Source organism: Hippocampus guttulatus, chromosome 21, assembly GCF_054856545.1.
Source record: "Hippocampus guttulatus isolate MCC_2025c chromosome 21, RoL_Hgut_1.0, whole genome shotgun sequence".
Lineage (NCBI taxonomy): Eukaryota > Metazoa > Chordata > Actinopteri > Syngnathiformes > Syngnathidae > Hippocampus > Hippocampus guttulatus.
Genome location: NC_141281.1, coordinates 5,184,176 through 5,197,483, shown reverse-complemented (window position 1 = coordinate 5,197,483; position 13,308 = coordinate 5,184,176). Strand labels below are relative to the sequence as shown.

At 43.4% G+C, this 13,308-nt stretch overlaps 1 protein-coding gene across 6 annotated transcripts in view; it reads left to right on the top strand.

Moving 5' to 3' along the window:
• Positions 1-12,408, top strand: part of nrp1a (neuropilin 1a) — an 81,287-nt gene extending 68,879 nt beyond the window's left edge. For 5 of the 6 annotated variants that reach the window (XM_086101583.1, XM_086101582.1, XM_086101587.1 and 2 more), the window contains 10 exons: positions 323-467; positions 3,122-3,453; positions 4,363-4,507; positions 6,483-6,593; positions 7,199-7,249; positions 8,562-8,705; positions 8,906-9,183; positions 9,303-9,399; positions 9,501-9,554; positions 9,735-12,408. In XM_086101583.1, the coding sequence (XP_085957709.1) occupies positions 323-467; positions 3,122-3,453; positions 4,363-4,507; positions 6,483-6,593; positions 7,199-7,249; positions 8,562-8,705; positions 8,906-9,183; positions 9,303-9,399; positions 9,501-9,554; positions 9,735-10,021 (1,644 nt within the window). In that variant the 3' untranslated portion in view covers positions 10,022-12,408. The remainder of the gene's footprint in view (positions 1-322; positions 468-3,121; positions 3,454-4,362; positions 4,508-6,482; positions 6,594-7,198; positions 7,250-8,561; positions 8,706-8,905; positions 9,184-9,302; positions 9,400-9,500; positions 9,555-9,734) is intronic. The other variant, XM_086101588.1, reaches the window with a different exon arrangement.
• Positions 12,409-13,308: the final 900 nt, after the last annotated feature.

Sequence of the window (13,308 nt, the reverse complement as noted above, 5' to 3'; positions counted from 1 at the left end):
CTACCATAGCCACTTGGTGTCATGTGGATGTTCACTTTAAACATACTAATCACTCAACAATCATCATTTGATGACTTTAAATATCTATACCGTTATGTGACAATCATTGAGATATTTACAATATATCCGTCGAACAGTATTTTTGTAGAATTATTGGTCGTCATTGTTTTTTTTGGAGGGGGAGCTAATTGATAGTGGGGCTTTTGGATGATGATGACATTACCCTCAATTTGGTTCCTTGTCCAATGCGCCGTAAATTATACCAAAGGGGTAATTTCAGCCAGTGCAGTCAGTGATTTTCTTCACTCTTTCTGCCTCTCAGGTTTTCCAAGGCAACACCAACCCAACAGACATCGCCAAGACGATGATGCCCAAACCCACTCTGACGCGCTTCATCCGCATCCGTCCTGTTTCCTGGGAAACGGGCATTGCGCTTCGCTTTGAAGTGTATGGATGTAAGATATCAGGTTAGTGCAGTTCCGAATCATCCGTGACCGACTTGCATACAAACATGCAAAAACTCCTCTGCTGTGTTTGTTATTAAAGCTTAGAATGTGAAACTCTACATACCCGGGTTGTGGTGATCTTATCAACGTACTTCGTCTTTTTCAATTTGTTAATTGCTGTGCTCGTGTAGAATCACAACAGCCACATTAATTTGAGGTCCAGCATCCTTGCTTATCTGCCGTACGGAAAGATACAATAGGTCGGTGTGAGACGGTCCTTTTTAACATGGAAGCAGTTCTTGTTCAGAGATCAGCTATTCGTGTTATCTTGTGTTTCGATGTACTTCATAAAATATAAATGCCGCTAACAGCTGGCAGACAGAGGGGTGGGCGTGATGTGGTCCAATCCCTCCTGCTGTTTCTGTTCTCAGCTTCCTCTTTAGCTGCAGTCTGGGTTTTTTTTTGCAGAGCTTTGATTTTGGCAAAAAACCCTCTTGTGCCGTTGGCCTATTTTGTTGCTGTTATTTATTTTAATGTTCCTGGCAGTGTATATGTCTGAGTGGCTGGCTTTCATATGCGCTCAAGCACATCTGCTGGTAACTATTGTGAGTGTGTGCCGTAATCAGTTTTCATGTAGCATTTGCACGTTACTCGAGGCAAAATAAAAGGCTTTTCAGTTACGGGTACCTTGGCCAAAACAAGGTTGAAGATTGACTTTATATTGATCGGCAGAACATGAGTGGCTGTTTATGTGATTGCAGAGTGCATTGTGGGTATATCAGTGTTGCAGCTGCGTTGCCTGTTTTTCGGGAACGTAACCAAGCCACGGCACGGACCGAGTAAACACATCACAAGACTGAAGTCACCACAGGGCCTCTGAGATGACGTCAGCACCCCTGGGTGCTCAGAAGACACTGCCAGCTCGACTGCATTAGTACAGCACATGTGGCGGGATCGGAGCTGCGAGGCTCTTGCGGCCCTGCATAAAACTATGACTCACTCTCGTCTATTTGAGGTTAACAATTTCTGATAGCAGAGCTTGCTCGAGGAACTAAAAATATAGCCGAGTGCGGTGAACTAAGCCTGTTAGTGCATCCTTCGTTTTTCGGTTCAAATATACACTTGAAACACAGGCGTGTGCTATTTATTTGAGAGACAAGTCAAACGTCAGAAGTGGTGATGCCTTATCATAAAGTCTCGGCTAGTTATTAATATTATGAATCTCCAACCGGCTGTTCGTAAACACAAAACACTTTATAAATATAGCCTATGTGATGAACCACTGAGGCTCCACCCGAACCCAAAATAGGGGCCACGAAGCTGCGGATCTCCATCTCGGCAGGCAATTTGTTCCTCTGGTTTTGCCAGTGGCACATAGTATGTCACCAGGGAGGCTTCAGCTAAATTCCATCTAAACAACCCCAGAAGCCCGAGAAAGTGTGAATACAATTGATGCAGATAGACTCTCAAGCACACACAGCGACCCGAAACTCTTCTCTCCATTCTCCTGCTTCCAAGACCATTCTTAGCCAGAGGTTATCTGCAGTGATTGCCGAGTCCCTACGGAGACCCTCTTGAGCTCCCATTTGGACATTTCTACCAAGAGATTACAGAACCAGAGATCTCTCTCACGGCTCTGCATAGGAGCTGCTTTTAGATGACCAGAGAGAGTCTGAATGAAGCCTTGTTCTCCAAGTCTTTGCTCGTTTTTCCCAGACGCAGACGTGCTGCTTAGTTGTGCTGCAACACAGTGCTGCACGTTGTCTCCTACATACACAGAAGATATATAATAACGTATGGATATATTCCTCTGTGGGAGTCAGATGTGTCACAAAAGGCCCCTGCCTTGGCATCCGGGGATATGCCGGAGGTCAGGAGCATATGGGCAGAAGGAGTTTTTTATTACCATGTACAACAGGCTACTAAGTAAGGTTCTCTGTATCCTTCTTTTGTGTCATGTAAATGGGAATGATATGATGGCATATGTTACATGAGAGAACTGTATCTTTTGCTCGAAAGATAAAAAAAATAAAAATGAATGTAGGACCACGGTATACAGCACACTGTTAATACACCACAGCAAAACTCAGGAGTACACAAGTGCATTGTTAGGGATGATCAGGGCCATCTGATTGGAAAGCAATTGGTTGCATTTGAAAAGAAACAAAAGATCCACAGATATGTTTTCAGATCAACTTCTGCCGTGTACAGTATAAATATGTGCGCAAAGAAAGGATGAGTGGATGAAAGACATTCCAGCAGATGTCTGCTGCGGCGAAGCAGAAGGTAGATGAGCGGGGCCGCAGATGAAAGACAAAGTGTTTTGTTTTTTTGTGTGTGTGTGTGAGATTACACGGGAATCTGTAGAAAAAGGCGGGAGATGAGAAATGAAAAGAAATAGTGCCCCCCGAATGCAGGAAGTGGAAGCACCGATTGAGTGGAGGGTTTTTAATTTGCTGCCTGCAGACAAGCGCCTCAGGGTGAGAAAATTAGTATGCATGAGATCAGTGGACAGGAAGAGAAAAGTCACATCACAAGCAGGGTGTCCTCACAATGACTGACTATGACCGATAGTCCTGCACAAACTTGAACCACCCAGAGCAAGCCTTGAAATATGGGCCCATTTTCTTTTTCCAAAAGAAAATCCACATTTTGGTTTTGTTTTTCTCTCTTAGAGTACCCATGCTCGGGCATGCTCGGCATGGTATCGGGCCTGATCACCGACAACCAAATCACAGCATCATCTCACACCGACCGGAGCTGGGTACCGGACAACGCCCGTCTGCTGACGAGCCGGACGGGTTGGACCCTGCTGCCTCAGCCCCAGCCTTTCACCAGGGAATGGCTCCAAGTGGACCTGGGGGAGGAGAAAGTGGTGAAGGGATTGATCATTCAGGGAGGGAAGCACCGTGAGAACAAAGTCTTCATGAAGAAGTTCCGCCTTGGCCACAGCAATAACGGGTCTGACTGGAGAATGGTTCTGGACACCAACGGAAACAAGCCAAAGGTACAGTGTAAGATGAGTTATATGAAAAATACGTTCTTAGATATAGGGAGTGGGTGGGGGGGGGGGGGGGTGTACGTGTACAGCTTGGGAAAAATAGAATGAACGTCCTTTAATTAGTCCTCTGGGCTACAGTTGAACAAATGCTACTTTGAAGGAAACCCAATCCATTTGAACTCATTCATTCCCAGCTATTCTCAGCCCCTTCTTTACCCTACCACGTGAAAAATATTTAAATGCACAAAGACGCACCTGCGATTGAATGCTTCCATTGTTAAAAAAAATAAAAATAAAAAACGGCAAAAAACATGCTCGCCATTGAATGAGTTCAGGGCACGTAGATCAAGCTCATTCATCCAAATTAAAATGACTTTAACTCAAGTTCGCCGCTTCGTCAGTGTTTCTCGAGTCATTGTGAGCAAGTTTCTGTCATGACTTGAATCAATTGAGGATCAGCACCAAGAGTTATTCCCACTGCTCTTTCCGTTTAGTATTCCGCACAACACGCAGAGTTCGACTCTTTCAGTGGAAGCGAGAAACTTCACCTGAGGAGAAGTTGAAGGGAGTGTGGAGGAAGGGGGAGGCACAAAGGGAGTAGAGCGTATCCATCATACTGGAGAAACTGAAGATTTATTTTGCAGTATCACTGCATGTACAGTCCATGCAAAAAAAATAGTTTCACAATCACAATGCAGCCCATTGTTACTCACTGGAAACATTGTTTTTTTTCCCCCAACACTTGCGGGAAGGTTTTGTATCCCTCTCGATGTCGTAGTTCGATCTTCGATGTCCTTGCTCCTCTTCCCGGGGTTGTGGAAAATTCAGCATTAATTAGCCGTCAGAGACGTATTGATTTTCCAGCTACCCTGTGTTTATTTCTGCTGTTATTTTTCACTTTTGTCTTTCTGCCAGATTTTCGAAGGAAATAGCAACTATGACACTCCCGAGTTGAGGACAGTGGAACCCCTACTGACCCGCTTCATCCGAATCTACCCAGACAGGGCTACCGCTTCTGGAATGGGCCTGCGACTTGAGCTCCTGGGTTGTGATATTGAAGGTAAACAAACCATCAAATTGCAGTCGATCCAAATTGCGCATTTTCAGCTCGGTTGCGTGAAGTGCAAATAGTGCAAGTCGGAATATTACCTTTATCCAAGCGAGAAACATATTTTCAGCCATGATGATGACTCCCCTACAAGCAGTAATGACATTGCCACCAAGAGCGGTAAAGTGCCACTGACGGTGAAAGCTTTTCCCACTCATGCTAATGACGTTTCCAGCTGTGCTAAGGTTTCACGGTAATGATGCTTCCACTCGTCGTGACCTTATCTTTCACATCCACACTCCGTAAGTACCATAGGTGCACTTGTGACCTGCGTCTTATTTCACATATTTCAAGTACATGTTTTAATTTCTCTGTTAAAAATCACACAGGTGAGCCATCTATCCTCATGACTAATATCGAAACGATAAGTGGCTCTATCTTAGCCACAGTTATTTCAAGGTGTGCATGAAAGCTCCTTCCGGTGATCCCACAGCTGTGCGGCTTCTGTTCTGTATTCCCAAGAGGGGCACTTGTCTTGTCTCCCAGTTTCATCAAAGCTACCCCCATTGCTCGTCACTTCTTGGGGAGGGATCAAATAGACGCCCACCTGGCCCAGCTGGATTATAGCAGCCTGGCATCCATCAAACTCTTCCAAGATCCTGCGCGTTCTTTGTTCTTTTCAAGGGCCGCACACATTTTCTTTCTGTTATCTTTACATTTACCTCTATTTTTTTCCTGCCATTCTCCAAGCTGATAACACAGAACCAGCTTAGCAATATAATATGCAGCAGGCTCGGCCTAAATGGATTTACATATTGAATTTCAGGGAAGCCCATTGCATCGTAAGCCTCATTGACTCCCAACAGCAGCTTTAGTCAGATGATAATGCTTGTTTTCCGTGTTAATGCAAAACACACACATGCACACATTTGCACACACATACAGACACATTCAAAACAGACACACAATAATCTCAACCAAACATGTAGTACCAATCATGTACACAGGTGCAGTTTTGTGTGTGTGTGCGTGTGCGTGTGCGAGCGCGAGCGTGCAACTCTTAAGCAGAAGGGCTAAATCCTCATTTCAGTGAGAGGCTCCCCTGATGCAGCACTGACCCCATTTCTGACCTTCTCCACCCTGAATCTGACAGGGGCTGATCTGCCTCATATTTCATCTAACGGAAGAATAGGATGCACACACACACACACACACACACACACACACACACACACACACACACACGCAACATATTCATGCAGGGACTTTACTTCAATTTATCTGTGTCTTTCTTTATCTATACTTCCCATCTTCTCTTCTTCTCCTCTTTCCTCCCTCTTGTAATAGTGAGATCCATTCATTACACTATGTGTAGACACACGCGCACACACACTTACATTCTGGACTTGTGTAGCATAGAAGGAAGCGTGGCTCTGGAGTCTTAGCCACATCAGAGTGTCACAGGATCGTAATGACAGGCTGCTATGGCTGTTTGGGGCCCTGCCAATAGCCATCGGAAACCCTGTTCTATGTCTTGGAGCTTCAAAAACGCTTTCGGTTCCACTCGACTTATAAAAGACACCTACAAAGGTAGATATGCACAGAGGGATTGCTATAAATGGCATCGTTAATAACACAGGCCAAGGACTGTAATTCAGAATCCAGAGGAATAATGGCAATGGATTTGTATTTCTATTGCAGATGGTCAGTATTTTCACTGAAAAATCCTAACATAGAAACACGAAGTGGGATGGTTCAGTTGTGCTTGTTTGTAACCGTTTATAATGGTTAACTGTTATCAGGATTGCATTTCCACTGATGCAGTGGTGATGGGGATGACCAGTAGAATGGAAGCACTACATCCTTTTAGCGCAAGTGCTGTTGCTACCCGGTAAAAGGCTATCACCCCCCCAACCCTCCATAAAACCCCAACAACATTATATTAAACATGAAATCAATAATGTGGTCTTTGCCTTGTTTGCCGCAGCTCCCACAGTCCCTCCTTCAACGATTCTTCCCACCGCTTCCCCGTCAGACGAGTGCGACGATGACCAAGCAAACTGCCACAGTGGCACAGGTGATGACTACGATATCACAGGTGCTAACTTCGCCTACATGAGACTGCAACTCCCCCCGCCCCCAGTCCCCACCCTTCTTCACCGGAGTATGCTCATACCTCATTAATTTAAAATCCCTTTTCCTGCTCTCAACCACAGTTCATTTGACCTGAGTCCCCCAGCCTTGCAAATACACATGCATGCACCGAAGCGCGCCGTTTGGCTTGTTACAACCCTGACAGCACCCGCTTTGTAATTCCCACCTCAAGAACTCTTTGTCCCTTCCTAATGCAAACCGAAAGCAGCTCCACCTATGCGCCACGCACACATCGGCTTCAAATCTTTCCAATCCTTTTACCGCTCATGCACCTTCCTTCAAGTCCTTTAGCCACTCATGCCTATTGGCCTCATTTCCCGCTACACCCCAGTAATGCACTGAGCCTTCACTGCTGCCTGCGCTCGCCATCAACCTGCAGTCTCCAACGAAGAGCATGACACTGTCTCAGCCATGTGTTGAGGGGGTTGTTATATAAGTAACTGTAGACTTTGTCGCATCCAGCATGGATACAAATAGTGCATGGGAACGGAATAAAGATTGGCTGACGGCTTCATTTGGCCAACCGTGCTCACGTTTTTGTTGTTGCAGGTGGCACAACAATGCCAGAGACCACAACGGCCGCAGCGGATATCGGCCCAGGTCAGTTTCTATACGACTGTGGATTCCATGATTTACCACTAAATATATTTTACACCGATTGTGTAGTGCCACCATGGGCAAATATTTACCCACTCCTGGTTTGTTGTGTATTAATTTGTATTCTTTTTTTTATCGTGCCTCATAAAATCCTCCCTCCACTGATGTATGTGTGTTATTAAAGTTGATGATAAGCCTCTCAGAGTCCCATGCTGAGGCAGGGTGTGTGATGCAAAGATGATTAGCGCTGGTGCTCTGCTGCTGCCTCAGCATAATCACTAATCACTGGGCTGGCACAGACATGCACATACCGCGATCGTCAAACAGGATAGCACACTGCAGGTGTGGTCAACTGAAGATGCTTTCTGGCTTCATGCAAACTCATACCAAGACATATTGTCAAGGGAAGGTTGAGGTCATAGTTTAGCTTTTTAATGTCAATAGAAAAAAAAAAGCAAGAATGGCAATTAATTCCTCCTCCAAAGCTTCAACAATTAGTGCTCTCACTTCCCTAATGCTTACTGAGTGTTGTTAAAAGGGAAGTTGCATACAGTTATATCCAGTTTGAACGTTAAATATCTTTGTAGTTTATTCTGTTGAATATAATTTGAAAATGATTTACAAATCATTGTATTCTGTTTTTAGTCACGTTTGACACAGTTGCCCAAATTCATTGAAATTGGCGAAGGCCTTCGATAACATCTCAAACATCTTTCTGAATCCAGTTTTAACGAAGCACCAACACAAGGACACCCGCATATTTTCTGGCCTCTAGGGAACCTTTTTCAATGTGTGGCATGTGTTCATGAAGAATGCCATTGTTGGAAAGAGGCCCCTGCACTGTGACCATAGTTGTCTGCAAACCTCAAGTCCCTGCTCTCATTAAAATCCACACGTCTCTGTGGGTAGCTCCTATTGAACGTCGCTTTCAAATAGACAGCATGACAGCAACTCATTTGTCCCCTTGTCCCCCGTTGTTATCCACATTCTGACAGACCTGTTAAAAAATATATATATATATATATATATATTCACACACACACAGAGAGTTTAGGTTTCCCATTATCCTTTCTAATTCCTAGACCCGAATTAAAGGTTATTCCTTCAGTTTGAGCTGCAGGGCGGCGCTAAGGATGCTCTCCATGGTCATTTGCTGCCCTCTACTGTTTACAGATAAATGTAGTCAAAGTGGCTGAATGTGCATTTTCTATTGCATTTCTGTTCGTGGCAAATTGCATGGCTAAAACAAAAGGCTTATTGACAGAATATTAAATGTGATCTAATCCCCCCCCCCCCCACACACACACACTTGCAGATTTTCTTTGGTTTGCCTGCGACTTTGGCTGGGCCAATGACCCGTCCTTCTGTCGGTGGACTTCTGAGGACACTGGCTCTCGATGGCAAATACAATCAAGCGGAACCCCCACCCTCAACACCGGCCCCAACATGGACCATACCGGTACGGCCTTGATTCATCAAATAGACCATACAATATATACTGAGCATTATATATGTGTGCCCCTTTTGTGCCCATGGCAGCACTTTACATTGTGAATATACAATCTATGACCAATAGACACTGTCCTGATGTGCCATATGAAAGAAACAAAAATGATCTCCACTGTTTAGATTTTGTTACACATTCTTTATATCCAAAAGGTGGCTCAGGAAATTTCATCTACACCTTGGCGACGGGATTACAAGAGACAGAGGTGGCTCGGCTGGTCAGCCCAGAGGTCATCTCCCCAGACTCTGACCTGTGTGTGTCATTCTGGTACCACATGTTCGGCTCGCACATTGGTACGCTCCATATCAAACAGCGCAAACAGACTGTTGACGGGCCCGCTGATATCTTGCTCTGGACCGTCAGCGGTCACCAGGGTAACCGTTGGAGGGAAGGCCGTGTCCTCCTGCCACGCACTAATTGGCCCTATCAGGTAATCTCAAATTCTTTTGTATTTCAAACAAGGTTTTACCAACCTATCTGGGAGAGCTTCACTGTTTGTTTTGCCGTTACAACTGTTATGTAAAAAAACAAATGTGTTCTGTGTTCTAGGTGGTGATTGAAGGGTTGGTAGAGAGAAAGAGCTGGGGAGATATTGCCGTAGATGACATCAAGTTTCTCACTGGCCTCATTGCAGCTGATTGTAAAGGTGAGGTTCAAAATAGAGAATCAACTCAACTTTGTCAACACACTGTGCAGCGTGTTGCCCATTTTGGCCAAAGTTTTGAAGTCAATTCTCTACTTGGACAGATCCAGATGTTCCCACTGATCCAATGCTCCCTGAGGATCACTTTAATGAAATCAGTAAGTTCTTTTCACACAGTGGATCGGATCATCTCAGTAAAATGAAAATGTCCTCCATATCAAAAATCACTTAGTATTAGTGTTATAGTGTCTGATATTTACGTTTCGATATCTCTTCTTTTTTTTTATCCCCCCCCCCCCCCCTCCCCCCCATCACCACCACCACCACCTGCCCTCCAGTTGAGGAGATCACAGAATATCCGGATTTTGTGGAGACCAACCAGATCAGTGGAGCCGGCAACATGTTAAAGACACTTGACCCTATTCTCATCACTATCATCGCGATGTCCGCCCTGGGCGTTTTCCTGGGCGCCATTTGCGGTGTCGTCCTTTACTGTGCCTGCTCACACGGAGGCATGTCGGAAAGGAACTTATCAGCCCTGGAAAATTATAACTTTGAACTGGTGGACGGTGTCAAGTTAAAGAAGGACAAACTCAATGTACAGAGCTCATACTCGGAGGCGTGAGGCTCAAACCAGCACATTCGTGTGACTATGTAACGTGCACAGCTCGGAGAATGTGCGCGGGACTCGCTTGTAGCTACATCTTCTCGTATATCTATATGAGAAGGCGGACTCTAAGGAGCGCCCATCACCCTCAGCTTTCTGATGAGGAACAGTTTCAGGAACCAACGGGAGGTTTGAACTCATCGACGCTTTTCTCAGGAGCTGCAGTAAAAAAAGAACCTAACAGGACACTGTGTACAAAAATAAATACAGGATAGATGTACAGATAAGTAGATGAAATTTTAATTTTCTATTTTGATTTTCCATTCATTTATACAATCGGATGCTGGTGTTGAGACCAATTTATTAATAACGTTAAGGGTATTTATCGTTTCCTGGAAAATAAATGACTTTTTTTTTAATTCATGAAGGCGATAAACTTCAAATTTTGAAATGAAAATCCCAAATGAATCATATCCGGCAAAACTGTAGATTTGCCCACGCTATGGCATACAGGGTGTGCTCATAATTCATGAATCTGATATCTGTACCCATCTCCTTTTCACCTCCCTCACTCCAAAATGAGTCACATCCATGGGAATTTTATGGTTCTGATAGTGCCTTTAGTACATATCGGATGGTCTCCTCTTTTGAACAGTTTTTTTTTTCACTGTACATGACTTAATTTATAATGAAGGGCAGAAAACAGGGCACATGATCATATAAATACCTGCAAACTGGTATCGAATCTATCAGCCTACCACATCATTGTGCTTTATTTGTTTGCGTCCGAAAACCACACACTGTAAATATGTTTTAATATATTTTATTGTCTTTTATGTTTGAAGAAAGCGATAAGGAAAGAAAATGCGCCTTTTTCAATGTGTGTCTGTGTGCCAATCGCGTATGTGTGTGTAAATACAATCTCCTGACTGTTTTGTGGACGGTGCAGTGTTAACGTTTCATTTGACATTCTTGTGACAATGTTCAAGCAATTTCAACATGCATTCAGGCCAACTTTCATCAAAACATCCACTTTGTTAAACCCACCGATGGATGAATGAGATTTAAAAAAAACACACACACACACAGAAAAAGACAACAAAACGCACCAAAAAAAAACCTGAAGCAATGAACTTTTGGCGCTTTTTTGACAGCCATCTATCATGTAGCTCTCATGTCATGCTCATTTTGTTGGTGGAGGCACCGACATACCAAAAACGCGCAACCATTATTTTTGTTTTACCATTTTTAAATGTCACTGTGGATTGACGGCTCACTGAGAAAAAGCTATCTGGACAATGCCGCTTGTGTGCACTTTGTTACTGATTCCCTCCTGATAGAAATCTATTAAAAGGGGTGACCTGAAGAATGGTGCTATACAGTTATTACTTTAAACGCACACACAAAGTTGTTAGCAGCCATAGTCATGTGATGTCAGAACTTGGCCTCCCCTCCGTCATTGCTTTACCAAAGGTTGGTGACTCTCCCACTTTCCCTCCCCCTCACTATATTATATTCATAACACCGCAGATCACCAGTTTGCAACACTCACAGAGGAATAAACTGAAGAGAAAATGAAGATGGGGAATAAGCAACGAGAGGCCCAACATCAAATTGGTGTGAACTCTCCAGAACCCCAACAGAGACTCTTGTTTGTTCGGAAATGGGAGGGTGAACCTTGAGGGAAATTTACAGCATCAGGACACAATATCCCTGAAGGGGTCCCACAACTCAGTAGTGGATTTTACACCTCAAAAAAAAAGAAAGACTTGATTGTCAGAACTCGAAGGCATCCATCTTTTGCTGTTGTGCGATTTGTGTGTTGTGCTGTGGTGACCACATTCTCAGCTTGTTCCTTTCAGATTGAACATGACACTTTGCTCTACAACCACACATCATAACATCTGCGCTTTCAGCTAAAAAAAAAAAAAAAAAAAAAAAAAAAACGTGTAGCTCCAGCAACCTTTGCTGCTCAAGTAAGAGGGAAAGAATATTGTAGCGAGGACTCAACAGAAATAATGTTGCACTGATAAATATTATATTTGAAAAGCTTATGTGTTTATAGCAAATATTTGCAAAGAAAAACAAAAAAGAAAGCTACAAATGGAGTAGAAAAAACAACAACACATAATTATCTTTCTTGTTTTTATATATAATTTCAGGTTATGTGATATAATTCTGAGATGTAAAATACTGAGATGTTTTCATTTTTGAAAAAAAAATTATAGAGTCCCCATTCCATTTAAATGGCATATTAACGCCCCGATTTGTACTGTCATTACAATTTTGTGCTTTTTTTAAATAAAACAAGAAAATACTACTTTTATTTTCACTACTGCTTCTGTAATTTGCTGTTGTAGAAAAACATGAATAAACAGCAACGCCTTAAAAGAGAGCGTTTTGAATTGTGATTCCAAATGCGAATTTTTAGAAAGTGCTGCAAAAACACACTACCGGTACTTTATCCGTGCAAACTCCACTCAGGGAGGCCGGAATCCCAAACCTCAAATCAGTTTGACTGCAGCAACCAAAGATGACCACACGGGGACGCCAGACATCAACATATTCAGCAGGTTACTCAACAACACTGTATTCTCATTAATTCGTCTCACTGGCTTCAATTTATTTTTAGTAAACGCATTACAAATCACAAGGATGTGGGAGCTGGGCCGATATTTTGTTAGATGAGTGTCAATATTGAGCACAATGGTGGTCAATTGCAAGCTATTCCATCATATCTTTCCATCATTCTACAGTTGCCTACAAGGGTGTTTATATAGGTACAGTCCAGTCTTGGAAAAAACAAAACAAAACACTGCTTTTCAGGCACTGGTGTCAAACTAAAGGCTCGGGGCCAGATCCGGGCCACATCATTGTATGTGGTCCGCCGAAGCAAATCATGTGTGTTAACTTGCATGATCCTTGCTAAAATCTGAACCGAGATGTGAAATTATCATGTGATTGTTTTGCTAACCTCCTCTGATAACATTTGTCAACTGAGTGGCTTCCTGTTACACATGATGCATCGGTTCAGCACATCCTGGTGCTTAGTCGAAACAAATATATTCTCATGGGCACTCAGCGTTCTGTGGTTTACGATAACACAACTTCTAAAATTCCTTACTTGTTTGTTGTCCGGCGTATTGGGATCAGTTTTTGCCTTTGCAACCTTCACATTGTGATGAAGGATTCTTCTTAAAAGGAAAGTGCCACCAAAAATGTAGTTTTCTTGGGACAAATTAAATCCCGGAGGCAACGGAAAGAGATAATTCAATAAATATGGGTTTTCCAGCCTTTGCAGATTC